The 13,818-nt window shown below is 40.4% G+C and overlaps 1 protein-coding gene across 2 annotated transcripts; it reads left to right on the forward strand.

The window, feature by feature from the left end:
- Nucleotides 1-3,306: 3,306 nt before the first annotated feature.
- marchf2 (membrane associated ring-CH-type finger 2) lies at nt 3,307-11,514 on the forward strand. 2 transcript variants are annotated; one of them, XM_018093634.2, is made up of 5 exons: nt 3,307-3,604; nt 5,475-5,704; nt 8,692-8,887; nt 9,027-9,236; nt 10,747-11,514. In XM_018093634.2, the coding sequence occupies exons 2-5, from the start codon at nt 5,493-5,495 to the stop codon at nt 10,903-10,905; spliced, it is 777 nt and encodes a 258-aa protein (XP_017949123.1). In that variant the 5' UTR covers nt 3,307-3,604; nt 5,475-5,492; the 3' UTR covers nt 10,906-11,514.
- Nucleotides 11,515-13,818: the final 2,304 nt, after the last annotated feature.

Consider the following 13,818-nt stretch of genomic DNA (forward strand, 5'->3'; position numbering starts at 1 on the left):
GATTGTAAACAGCAGCAAAACTGATCCGATTGTTTGCGCTAAAAATACGAAAAAGTCGCGTAAGCGACGAAAAATTTGCGGAAAATACGATTGGATCAATCGAACAAACGCTTAGAGCATTCGTGGATAAGTACATGTGCCCCTTAATCTTTAGTTTCCCACTTTGTCTTTAGTTTCTTTTCCCTAAAAACTTTATTTTGACAGCGTGACTATTGGATCAGATATTCTGACCACTAAATATGCTGTTATTTTGTTGTATTATTGATTTGCACATTTTTTGTGGTTTTATTGCATTTTTATCCCTGTATTAGTATTCCTGATCTGTTTTTAGCATAGCTTTGCCATGGGGTACTTTGGTGTAGAAAAATAATTTTACCTATTTTGAATTCTTTACAAGAATATATGGTTTTCTCGGGGTCTCTATGGTTAGGGGGTGTTATGGCACATAATACGCTGTCGGGGCTCTGTATGTAAAAGCTGAGTTGGCAGGTGTGAAATCCATATTGGCTATTTTTATCTTGGGGTCCGTACCACCAGACTTTGGTATATCTATGCATATTGGGCATCAAACTGACCTTAGGTGTTCCTATTTGGGGCGATTTGCCTATGTCTGCAAGAAATTGTGTGAGATAAATGCGGCAAAGTGCAAACTTATTAGGCGATTTTCTGACATATCATAGAAAGGTATCAGGTATCAGAACCGATACTGAAAAGTATCGGTTCAGGTATTGGTAGTGGAAAAGTATTGGTTCAGGTATCGGAAAGATATCGGTTCAGGCATTGGTATGAGAAAAGTAGCGGTTCAGGTATCGGTACTGGTATCGGAAAGATATCGGTTCAGGTATTGGTATTGGAAAAGTATCGGTTCAGGTATCGGAAAGATATCAGTTCAGGTATCGGAAAGATATCGGTCCAGGTATCGGGAAAGTATCGGTTCAGGTATCAGAAAAGTATCGGTTCAGATCTCGGAAAGATATCGGCTCAGGTATCGGAAAGATATCAGTTCAGGTATCGGAAAAGTATCGGTGTAGGTATCGGAAAGATATCTGTTCAGGTATTGGCATGGGAAAAGTATCGGTTCAGGTATCGGAAAGATATCGGTTTAGGTATTGGTCAAGTATCGGTTCAGGTATCGGCAAAGTATCGGTTCAGGTATCGGAAAAGTATCGGTTCAGGTATTGGTATGAGAAAAGTATCAGAAAGATATCGGCTCAGGTATCGGAAAGATATCGGTTCAGGTATCGGTAAAGTATCGGTTCAGGTATCAGAAAAGTATCGGTTCAGGTATCGGAAAGATATCAGTTTAGGTATAGGAAAAGTATCGTTTCAGGTATCAGAAAAGGATCGGTTCAGGTATCGGAAAGATATCAGTTTAGGTATCGGAAAAGTATAGTTTCAGGTATCAGAAAAGGATCGGTTCAGGTATCGGAAAGATATCAGTTCAGGTATCGGGAAAGTATCGGTTCAGGTATCGGAAAGATATCGGTTCAGGTATCGGAAAGATATCGGTTCAGGTATCAGAAAAGTATCGGTTCAGACATTGGTATCAGAAAAGTAGCAGTTCAGGTATCGGTACTGGTATCGGAAAGATATCGGTTCAGGTATTGGTATAGGAAAAGTATCGGTTCAGGTATAGGAAAAGTATCGGTTCGGGTATCGGAAAGATATTGGTTCAGGTATCGGAAAAGTATCGGTCCAGGTATAGGAAAAGTAATCGATTCAGGTGTCGGAAAAGTATCGGTTTAAGTATTGGTAGCAGAAAAGTATCGGTTCAGGTATCGGAAAGATATTGGTTCAGGTATTGGTATCAGAAAAGTAGTGGTTCAGGTATTGGTACTGGTATCGGAAAGATATCGGTTCAGGCATCGGAAAGATATCGGTTCAGGTATGAGAAAAGTATCGGTGCAGGTATCAGTTCAGGTATCGAAAAGATATTGGTTCAGGTATCGGAAAAGTATCGGTTCAGGTATCAGAAAAGTATCGGTTCAGGTATCGGTTCAGGTATCTGAAAGATATCGTTTTAGGTATCAGAAAAGTATCGGTTCAGGTATCAGAAAGATATCGGTTCAGGTATCGGGAAAGTATTGGTTCAGGTATCGGAAAGATATCGGTTCAGGTATCGGAAAGATATCAGTTCAGGCATTGGTATCAGAAAAGTAGCGGTTCAGGTATCGGAAAGATATCGGTTCAGGTATCGGAAAAGTATCGGTTCAGGTATCGGAAAGATATCGGTTCAGGTATCGGAAAGATATCGGTTCAGGTATCGGAAAAGTATCGGTTCAGGTATCGGAAAAGTATCGGTTCAGGTATTAGTATTGGAAAAGTATCGGTTCAGGTATCGGAAAAGTATCGGATCAGGTAGTGGAAAGACATCGGATCAGGTATCGGAAAGATATCGGTTCAGGTATCGGAAAGATATCGGTTCAGGTATCGGAAAGATATCGGTTCAGGCATCGGAAAAGTATCGGTTCAGGTATCGGAAAAGTATCGGTTCAGGCATAGGAAAGATATCGGTTCAGGCATTGGTATCCGAAAAGTAGCAGTTCAGGTATCAGTACTGGTATCGGAAAGATATCGGTACTGGTATCGGAAAGATATCGGCTCAGGTATTGGTATCGGTTCAGGTATCGGAAAGATATCGGTTCAGGTATCGGAAAGATATCGGTTCAGGTATCGGAAAAGTATCGGTTCAGGTATTGGTATTGGAAAAGTATCGGTTCAGGTATCGGAAAGATATCGGTTCAGGTATCGGTATGGGAAAAGTATCGGTTCAGGTATCGGAAAGATATCGGTTCAGGTATAATACACAAAATATCTTTTAAATCATAGCCTTTCAAACTGTGCTTAGTGATGTCAGTTACAATTGGTGCTTAGTGATGTAATTTCACACGACTCACTCAAACTTATGCGAATTTTGCCTATTGTCTATCGTCATGCTCCTTTGGTTCACTGATGCAAATTAAAAACACAAAGAATATACTGCAACACTTTTAGCAGGGAGCACATTAATTTGGTATTTTCGTACAATATTTTACTCCCCTCAAATAAATATAAAGCACCAATAATCGAAAGCACGGCGGGAGTAGCTAGTTTTCACTAGGTTCTGTTGCTGCCGTTTTTCTGGACATAACGTTTCACACATCAAAATGTTGTTTTTCCAGGTCTCCGTACTGGATTGAGGCGCGGTCACATGTTATCCATCTTCTGTCTGATTGGCTTGTAATGTTGACGTTCCACCTACCCAGCTGTGCATAGGCAGCTGCGGGTGCTCCGTTATTTTACGCATTGGACGTAACATCTGTGCATTCACGCTTTCTACGTAGCATGGAAAGCCGTGTTCTATTACGCCAGAGGTTGTTACGTATCAATACAGAGGTAGCAGAGCCTCAGTGAGGCGACATCCTCTTTTACGCAGGCCGCTGCTCCGACATCGTAAAGTTACGCTCTCTACATAGTTACGCTTTAGGCACAGCTGACAGGAGAGGAGATGGTAGTCATGGCGGCTCCGGTGTAAAGCGGATGGGCCGGAGTGAAGTCTGACAGCGAGAAGTCAGGTAATTTACGCTACATATGGGCGCTATAACACCTCCTGACAGCAATATATGTAAGTGACATTGGTTTACATCCCAGCCCAGTGCTGCCTGCCCTTTATTTTATGCCGATCGAGTAACCGGCCCTAGCAGGCAGATCTGCAAGATGAATGTATATACAGGCAGGCAGCGTTCATTCGTACCCTTTTAATCAGTATCCGTTCACATCTTGTCATGATAATAACTTGTTTAGATGCCCCGGGCAGTACATCCTGGTATATACTGGATATATTAATACATACATAAGATGGTATTGAAGTTGGTTTCATCTTGCTGAGCCTGGGGCCTAAAATTTGTATTTTTTTAGATATCACATTACCTATTGGCTGAATATGGTTCCCAGGAGTGATGTGCAGGTTAACCTGATGGTTTAGCAGAGGCTGCTAAAACACACATAGAGACAATTATCAGTACATTATCTGCATGGTCTATTGTAGTAGTTGCTACCAGTGCTGGGCCAAGCTGGACGGGAACCCTAGGCAACTTGGCTGGCACGTGTGCACGTGCACGATTAGCGGATTAACGCACACTGTTGCGCCCTAGGCAGGTGCCTCTTCTGTCTACCCCTAGTTCCGGCCCTGGTTGCTACTAGTAGCTCCATGTGTCTTCACCCTTAGGTCATATGAGTTAGGGTGGAAAGTTGGGCAGCCATTGTGTGTTCCGGTTTCTGTGTATGGCCAGCTTTAAATGTATTGTGTTGCTCACAACCTGCTGGTTAAGGCAGCCATACACTGGCCAGTCCCATATTGATCAGCTTTGGGGCCTAAGAGAGAGATGCCATATGAGGGGCCATACATGAAACACCAGGACTGTGAAGGATTGAAATATCTGGAAGAGAACAGGAGCTTCAGATCCTCTTCTCTTCACTTATTTATTTTCCAGTGCACAGTACTGATGTGATGTATCAGCAGATGAAGGTTTCAAACTGATATATATAAATATATCAGGATTGTCTGTCTAGCATACAGGTACAGCAAATCACATTTGAAACAATTTTATTGGTACTTGTATGGCCAGGTTACAGGTAACTTTGAATAATGTTTCATAATCCTAGACTTAGTTGTTATGTATTACTTTATATTTAGCTACCACATAAACCCCCATATTTTACAAAAAAGGTATTAAAGGGGTTCAACTTTGTACAGTATTCACAAATATAACCATTTGCAGTAACCCATGGCAACCCAATAATATGTTTGCTTACCAGTAAATGCTTCTACCTGAATGGGTGCTATGGGATACTGGGCAAACATAGTGCCTTTTATAATATAACCTCAAAAAAGTTTAAAGATTAGAAGGTAATGTGAAAGTCATACATGATGGATTTTTTCTGAGGACTATTGATGTGATAATAAATGTTGCATATATCAAAATCCAAATATATATATATGACCAACACTAGGCCAAATCCTTACTGTGCCCAAGGCAGGATGCAGGCTCATTGCTCCTCCTGCTTCTCTCCCTCTGCAATAAATTTCCCCACTGCCCTGCCAAAAGGAGTGGAGTGTGTGGGTCAAAGGGAGGAGCAGGTGGAAGTGGTGACGAGTGGATCAAGGAAGAAGCGAGGTGAATTCTTGAAGTCCTGGGCTGGTGAGGAGCCATAGAAAATCCAGGCATGCAGAAGGGGTACGTGCCTAACTCTGCCCCACCATTGCACTCTAGGTACCTGCCCCTTCTGGCCCTGTACATGACTTCATAAGCACTTATGGGTTATCCTTTATGCAATTGATATAAATAGCCCAAGGGTACACAAATATAACAAATATACATTATTTGATAATGTTCAAGTGAATGAAAGGTTCCAGAAAATGCAAAAATATGGTGTACCTGGCTTAAGAAGAGCTTGTTTTATTGTTTTAATTATTTAATCTCTTTTTATTACAGACCTACCATGGCTGTTGTATGCAATCCTTAAAAAGGAAGGCACTTTGGGTTGCCATGACTACAGGCGACTGTTGCCACCTTCCAGGTTCCTTGTGTGATTGTACTGGCAGTGCCACCTTTCTGAAGTCTTTAGAGGAGTCAGATTTAGGGAGGCCACAGTATGTTACCCAAGTAACTGCCAAAGATGGACAACTCCTGTCTACAGTGATCAAGGCTCTGGGTACACAGAGGTATGCAGAGTTATATAATTTATGATTTTATTGTATTAATTCCCAAGGCCTGCGAAAAGAAAATTATAGGGATACTGATAATTAGTTTTGGACATTGAAGAAAAATACTTTAGACCTCTTCCATCTATGTCTAGTGTTCTCCCTTATTCAGGCTTCTGCTCAGTGCTGTGTTCTTAAGTGTATACCTGGCTACCATACAAAGTGGTTGGTTCTGCTTCCAGAGTGGGTTGGTGATCATTGTACTCATTGAGGGAGAAATTTTAGGTCCATTTTTAATAATACCCTATCATTGCCTACAAAGTATCACGGATAAGTAAAATGGAGCATAAACTAATATTGGTTCTAAACAAAGATATTTTGTTATCCAGTGAGAAAGGGCACAGACAATATTAAATCAGTTTCTCTGCTTCTAGTAAAGTATAGCCTGTTCCTTCATGATAGATACATTGCAAACTGTACTAGAGGTCACAATCCTGATAAGAATGTGCTTGGACTTGCATTATCAAGCATGCTTTCCTACATCAGCATCTTGTAACTTTATTTTTGGTAACGTTTTGTCTGTCTATGCAATACTGACCCTTTTGTGTAATAGTATGGTTTAGGATCTGTCCCACAGACATTTGGTTGGTAGGCTGAGAGCCCTCTACTCAGAATAGGTTATCAAGGACTGGTTTAGCACAATTAGTAAAACTGAAAAATACACTTTACGCTATATATGATATAAATGTATATAATTGTAATGTACATATCTTGTGTAGTAACATAATTATTGTGCACTGATTATTTCATTACATATTTGATTGCTAATGTAGATTAATTTTAGGATTGACTACTTAGCAATTGTTATTATGTATCTAGTTGCAGCTGATGTTTGTAATTGTGTACAGATGCATTACAGCAATTGTTAGGAGCCTGTTAATGGTTGCTTAAGTATTTTTGTGTTTTTCATTGTTTTATATGGTAAGACCAAAGTCGCGCTATAGAACAAGTTTAGCCTGACTGTTTCTTTACATAGGTCCAACATCAGGTTAAAGCACAAATCCAGTATTGCTTTGGTCCACTTTTTATCAGTCACACCACATATAATTGTCTGACAGAACCTTTATATATAGAGAGTCAACATGGCTTTTTGGGTTTGCAGATTAATTAAAAAAACTTGCTTGCTGTCAGTATAAAAACTATGAAAACAGATTATATCAGAAAGAGACAAATAATGCCCATGCAATTTAGGAATTATGTGAATAAAGAAACATGGCATGGATGTGCCTGTTTTGTGTACTGAGCGAGTACATAAGATTAGGAAAAGGGAGTGCATTTTCAAAATAGAAGCAGTCATGGAGGTACCAGTATGAGGGGGCAGTAAGGGTGGATGATTGTGGTAAAGGTGGAAAGTACAAATGTGTTGTTAGACCTTTGTAACTGAGAGGAAGAGTGCAGAAGATGGCCAGGATTTGTATAGTTAGTAGAATGTTTAGTGGTGAAATGCAATGTAGAAATAATTTAGACATTTTTAAGCAAAGGATAAATGCTAGTGATTTGGAGGGCCATATACTAACAGTCAGATTTGTTCTTTTTCACGATTTCTATTCTTTAGAGATAAAAATTGCAGAAAAAATCATTATTACTTTGTGGTTTACTATGTGACAAAGCGGCTAAAAATCTGAATCAGACAAATCACTTGTGCCTGCCTGTCCACCCTTAAAGGAGCATTGTGCCAATGTGACTATAGGCATCAAGCACATAGCACGAAGTGAAATATGCCCCAGCACTTGAAAGCCCTACACCTAAAGTTTGACTTCAGCTATTAAGTATAGGGCTCTCTTTGCATATTATGCCTATAGGCATCACTGTTGCACCTATTGAACAGTACACAAATGGTAGTGATCAATGTCTTGCCATCATACCACCTTTCCAAATGCTCTCAATTCAGTACCCCAAGAAAATCATTGGGCTTTTAGTATTGGGCTCAAAGATTTGCACTTGTTTGCAGCAAGCACAATTATGCAGAAATTCTGCAAAACAATGGTGCATATTGGTTAAACCATGTTGATTTGCTGTCTTCTTCACATTGTTTTTTTGGCCTCAAAAAGGAGAACGTGAGACTGTAATGGTATTGGTCATTAGAGAGGGAGAAAATTCACGTGACGGGGCACAGAGCTGGACATCTTCTGCATGAAGATTGTGCTGAAACACAAACTTTCTGATTAAATTTCAAAGCTGCCAAGAGTAGATCTTATCTCTAGTGAGCAAGAAATACCATAGAGTCTGCAGAGAAGACTATAAGGCAGGGATCCTCAAACTACGGCCTGCGGGCCTAATCTGGCCCCCCAAGGTAATTTACCCGGCCCCAGCTGCGTCCTCACCCCTGACAGCAGGAAGCGGGAGGACACAGCAAGAAGCTGGGAGAGAGAGCACGAAGCGAGGGAACAGGGAGAGCGCAAGAGCGGGCCGTAGTTTGACCCAGCAGCAGGGAGCAGGCAGCAAGAGTGGGCCGTAGTTTGAGGGGGGGAGGGGCGTAATTTGAGGACTATAGTCTGGCCCTCCAACAATCTGAGGGACCATGAACTGGCCCCCCTGTTTAATACGTTTGAGGGGCCCTGCTATAAGGGAACTGTTGGGATGATTGAATAACTACTATTGCTCAGTTCTTACATAAGAAGTTAATGTTTATTTAAAATAAAGGAGACGGATAGATAAAGAGGAATTAACAGTAATGAATATGGATGGCTTATACATCTACAACATTGTTAGAAGCATAAATGGAAACCGGTCAGTTGAATTATGTCAGTAGTAACCAAAATTGATACATGGAGTTAGGGGCAAAGTAGCAGATTAGGTGGTTTCAAGCAGAGGAAAGGGTTTAAAACTAGGTGATAACAAGAAAGACAGGAAGGATCAAGCCATTTATTATTTACAATAGATGTAATCAATGCATGCTTGAAAGTAGAGGGAATAATACATCTGGTAACTTGGTTTTGCTTTTTTAGTGATGGTCCCATCTGTCGAATATGCCATGAAGGTGGGAATGGAGAGAGACTGTTGTCCCCCTGTGATTGCACAGGGACTTTGGGGACAGTACATAAAACATGCCTGGAAAAGTGGCTGTCCTCTTCTAATACAAGCTATTGTGAATTGTGTCACACAGAGTTTGCTGTTGAAAGAAGACCAAGGCCTGTCACAGAAGTAAAGTACCATCATTTTGCATATCTCAACCCTTCGTGTCTTAAATACTCATGATTGTTTCCAGAGAAACAAAACATGGTTATTTAATTGTTTTAATGGAATTATTATATATGTAATATTGTGTTGTGTTTTCTGGTAGTGGCTTAAAGACCCAGGACCACGAAATGAAAAGAGGACACTTTTCTGTGACATGGTGTGTTTCCTATTCATCACTCCACTAGCTGCCATTTCTGGCTGGTTGTGTCTTCGTGGAGCACAAGATCACTTGCAGTTTAACAGTCGACTAGAAGCTGTTGGCCTCATTGCTCTCACTATAGCACTTTTTACTATCTATGTTCTTTGGACTTTGGTAAGTATAATACCCAGGGAAATATTCTGCAAATTTAATTTAATTTATTTTATAGAATTTTTGCCTTGAGCTATATCACATGCACTATTACTTCAAGTAAAAAAAAGTTACAGTTTCCAAAAAGAGAGCCTGAGTGTGCCATACTCTGCCTGCCCTATGCTGCCTGTATGATTAATACTCTGCCTGCCCTATGCTGCCTGTATGATTAATACTCTGCCTGCCCCATGCTGCCTGTATGCTTAATACTCTGCCTGCCCCATGCTGCCTGTATGCTTAATACTCTGCCTGCCCCATGCTGCCTGTATGATTAATACTCTGCCTGCACCATGCTGCCTGTATGATTAATACTCTGCCTGCCCTATGCTGCCTGTATGCTTAATACTCTGCCTGCCCCATGCTGCCTGTATGCTCAATATTCTGCCTGCCCCATGCTGCCTATATGCGCAATACTCTGCCTGCCCCATGCTGCCTGTATGCGCAATACTCTGCCTGCCCTACCCCGTCAGTGTGTGCCATACTCTGCTTGCCCTACCCTGCCCATTTGTACCATACTCTGCTAGCCCTACCCTGCCTATGAGTGCCTGCTCTATGCTGCCTGTGGGTGGTGAACCTGGCAGGGGGTTGTTCTAGAAGTTTCTTAGCATTTGGAAATTGTTTTTAAGGGGGTCTCTAAGGTGTGTGGGGGTTGCTGCACAGCAGAGGAGGCATATGGATTTAAGGGTATGTCATAATATGACATAATAAACTTCTTTCACATAAGAGTGAAGGGTGATATCCCTGCAGTGACCAATTGTTTTTTTTTGTTTTGTTTGTTTGTTTTGTTTTTTGCTGTGCTACCATCATTAATGTGGGTATGGTATTAAAAGCTCTTGTGATAACATGGGTGTGGTTTGAAAAAAAGGGAGTGGTCAAAACTGGCCAGGAAAAATCCGGCCTCTGTACCACAGAAGTTGGACAGCACTACTTTAAGTATTTAGGCAGAATGCTATTTTGATGTGTTTTTTTTCCAGCTATATAGTTCACTTTTTAACTATAAAAAAATCAGAATCCAACTGGTTATGTGGATATTGACTACATTAATATTTTTCTAATGTGTTAACTCGTTTGACTTGTCAGATCAAGCTATGTAACTCCCACTGGCACTATGTCGGACAACATAGGATGCAAAGAGCCATGCAATTTCAGTAGTAAAGAACTGTGGCATGAAGCTTGCCATACATGTAAGAATAACATTGCACAATACATAGGTCATATGATATTTGGTATGCGATTAGTGGCTGACCAATCACAAATGATATCCGTTTACTATGGATACTGGTCGGTTCTTCAGTTTGACAGGTTTCAAAATGAATCTGCTTATGCACCTTATATATTAGTGTATGGTGCATTTGCCTTATGCAGTGTTGAGTAACCACAGCTGCCCTTAATTTTTGGCCCCCTCAAAATGAATATGGAGAAAGCAGCTCTATTTAAAGCTAAACCATAACCTCCGTGTTTGTTTCTCTCACAGGTGTCATTCCGCTACCACTGTCAGTTATACTCTGAGTGGAGACGGACCAATCAAAAAGTACTGCTGCTGATACCAGACTCCAAAACAGCTCCTACCACTCATCATTCCCTTCTGTCCTCCAAACTTTTAAAGTCTGCATCAGATGAGACTACCGTATGAGATCTCACAAATGGACCACCATGAAATCTGTAGTAGCTGGCAAAGCAATGTTGCCCCTCATCAATGGACCACCATATAATTGGTTTGGAAAACTGGGGATCCTGCTTTGTTCCCCTGTTAACAGTTTTAGAACTATTTTTGTTCTGTTGTGGTTTTTTTGTTTTGTTTTTTTATTTAATTCTACCTGCAAGGTAAAGCCACTAGAATGGACTTTGGTGCTTCAAAGTTAAAAAAGCAAGTCATTCAAAACATTTTGATAGCAGTTTGGAATCATATGTGAAGTTTTTTTTAATGGAATGTATTGTCTGCAATTTTTCATATGACTATATACACTCATCTAGGGATGGGTATTTTTGTATACTTTTTTTTTCATAGTGTCTGCTACCCACAAGCTTCTGCAGTATCTAAACTCCTTGTCAGAGCAAAGGTCTCTGGAGTAGATGGGATTAAATAGTATCCCCACCCATTAAAAATAAATGCAAGATGAGCTCTGAGGTCTAGGCACATCTACAGATAGCATTAATAGCATTGAATGCACTACAAGATTTAGCCCACATATAACCTGTACTTTATATACAGTTATGGAAAAAATAAAGCACTGAAAAAACACCTGGCTCCTTAGTCTGTTTGGTGCCCATATATTTGTTGGCATTCATATTAGTTATTGACATTTACTTGTTTTTAAACTCTGCATCTACAAGGGGATATCAGGAAAAGGTATAACTAATACTTGATACAATCATTTTGTCTTGTGTTATTTTTATGGGGTGTCCATATAGTTAGAGAAATGATTATGGAGAACTCCTTAAATGAGACCCATCTGAATTTTCATTTGGAGTCCAAATAAAGTACCATCCCTTTAATATGGCTCCATTGCTCATAAGCAGGTTGCTATGTGATGTAACAGAAACTATTTTGTTTCCAACTTCGAAAAAAGCACTTTCTGTATATCTTTTACAACACATTCAAGAAATAACTTTACAGTAGTTTTTTTCAGGTTTGTAACAATGGGAATGGAATGCAATACATTGTATATAGTCAAATCCATGACTGTTTTGCTTGAGCAACAATCTAAAATAGCTTATAGTTGGTAATGAATGCAACTCATTGCTCTGGTGGAAATTTCTACTTCTTTGTAGAAATGTTATTACTGAGAACCCTTAGCCTTAATGCAATCTGTCATTGTTCTTCAGAGAGATACCTGCCATCGATGTCAGCCTTGCTGTTAGAAAATTTTCCATGTGTGCTTTTCATCCCCCTTTTTTATAATAATTTATCTACTTCATCCGATTATGTTGGAAGTGAACCTTGGGGTACTGGGGTCTTTCATTATTGCAGTCCAGGGGTGCTTTATTGATTTTGTTCTGGCACATGATATATTATTTTATTCCCAGTGCAATTTTAGTAGTGTTCCAGAGTGCTACTTCACTCCTTTGTGACTTGTGCATTTGTCCAGTGCCAGGGGTATACCTGGAGGAGTTCCTAGGACAAACCACACCATCTCTAGGCAAAGCAAAGAGAGCCTTGGCATTTCAATATGTTTTATTACAATCTTTCGTTAAAGTGTTTCATGCTTTTGACTCTGATGTGTGTGGGTAGTTACTAAACTGCAGTCAATCTTATCTAATTGTTATTAATTAGACAGGATTTTACAGAGATTGTATATCATTCACATCAGTCCCTGCCCCAGTAGAGCTTACAGTCTAAGCCCCTATCACATTTACACACACACACTACGGTCAGTTTTATCAAGAACCAATATGTTTTTGGAGTGTGGGAGAAAACCAGCGTACATGGGGAAAACCTGTGCAGACAGTTTCTAAAGGTGGCCGAACATGGGCAGATTTCAGCTGCTGTCCATGTATGGGGCCCTCTGACAGGTCCCTTATCTGTCCGTGTATGGGGCCCTCCGACAGGCCTCCCCGACCAATATCTGTCCAAAAATTTGCTAAATGTCAATCAGACAGGTTTGATTTTTGAATCCTATCCCCGTCATTAAAATGCAGCATCCCACTTTTTTGGGCCGTGGGTGGGTTTGGGCTAAACCCACCCTGCTGTGCTTCTGCCTCAAGATGTTGCTATTTATAGATTTGCACCTGCATGCCCCACTTCTTACATGACATCAGAGAGGGTGGGCCTGTAAATACCAAGGCTCAGCAAGTTAGGCCCAGGTACAGATAAGAAGCAGGCGGGTTAGGATAGATATTTTTATCAACCCACACATGACTACTGGTTATCTACCTTGCAAAAAAAACCAAAAACATTTGCCCTGTTTAACTGGAATAAAATGCTAGTTTGAGCTTAACACTTTTGTGAATCCTCCCCACTTTTATTCTGAAGTGCACTGATGCTGGCTACTGGTACGTAGCCTAATGCCTATTTTTCTCATTCTTACTCAAACAAAATTGCTATTGGAGGAAGTCGATGTAGCTGCTGCAGCATCCACAAACATCAAGTGCTACATAAAAACTGCAAACCGCTGGGACTGAAAACAGATGGGGAAGCCCAAAAAAAATACTAATTTTGAAATTAAAAACATGAATACTGTGGCTAATGTTAAACCCTTCCAAAGGGGAGCTGGTTTCTGCATTCAATGTTACCAAATCGCAAGGCTAATTCCTTGAAACAGTCTCTAAATCATTGCAGTTTTAATTAAAGCAGATTGCTTTATAAGTATTGCTGTTGGGATGTTTATTGCAGGAGTTTCTCATATTAAAGCTGTAGTACTTTGCCACTTATAAAATGTATTCCACCCATGGTACACCTCTCCCACCAGCCGACTGTCTCAGTAGTCCCAATTGTATCACTTGTGTTCACGGTGGTTAACATTAGTGTCAATAAAATGGCTGAAAAAAGACAATAGTCCTTCAAGGTCAAACTTATCCCTAGCACATATATACAGACTGATCGATA

Source organism: Xenopus tropicalis, chromosome 1, assembly GCF_000004195.4.
Source record: "Xenopus tropicalis strain Nigerian chromosome 1, UCB_Xtro_10.0, whole genome shotgun sequence".
Lineage (NCBI taxonomy): Eukaryota > Metazoa > Chordata > Amphibia > Anura > Pipidae > Xenopus > Xenopus tropicalis.

Excerpts from the sequence above, each read along its gene's own strand:
- marchf2 (XM_018093634.2), top strand. The coding sequence starts at position 5,493 with ATGCAATCCTTAAAAAGGAAGGCACTTTGGGTTGCCATGACTACAGGC. Across the intron at positions 5,705-8,691 it reads AAGGCTCTGGGTACACAGAG|TGATGGTCCCATCTGTCGAA; the intron begins GTATGCAGAGTT and ends TTGCTTTTTTAG. Across the intron at positions 8,888-9,026 it reads GACCAAGGCCTGTCACAGAA|TGGCTTAAAGACCCAGGACC; the intron begins GTAAAGTACCAT and ends GTTTTCTGGTAG.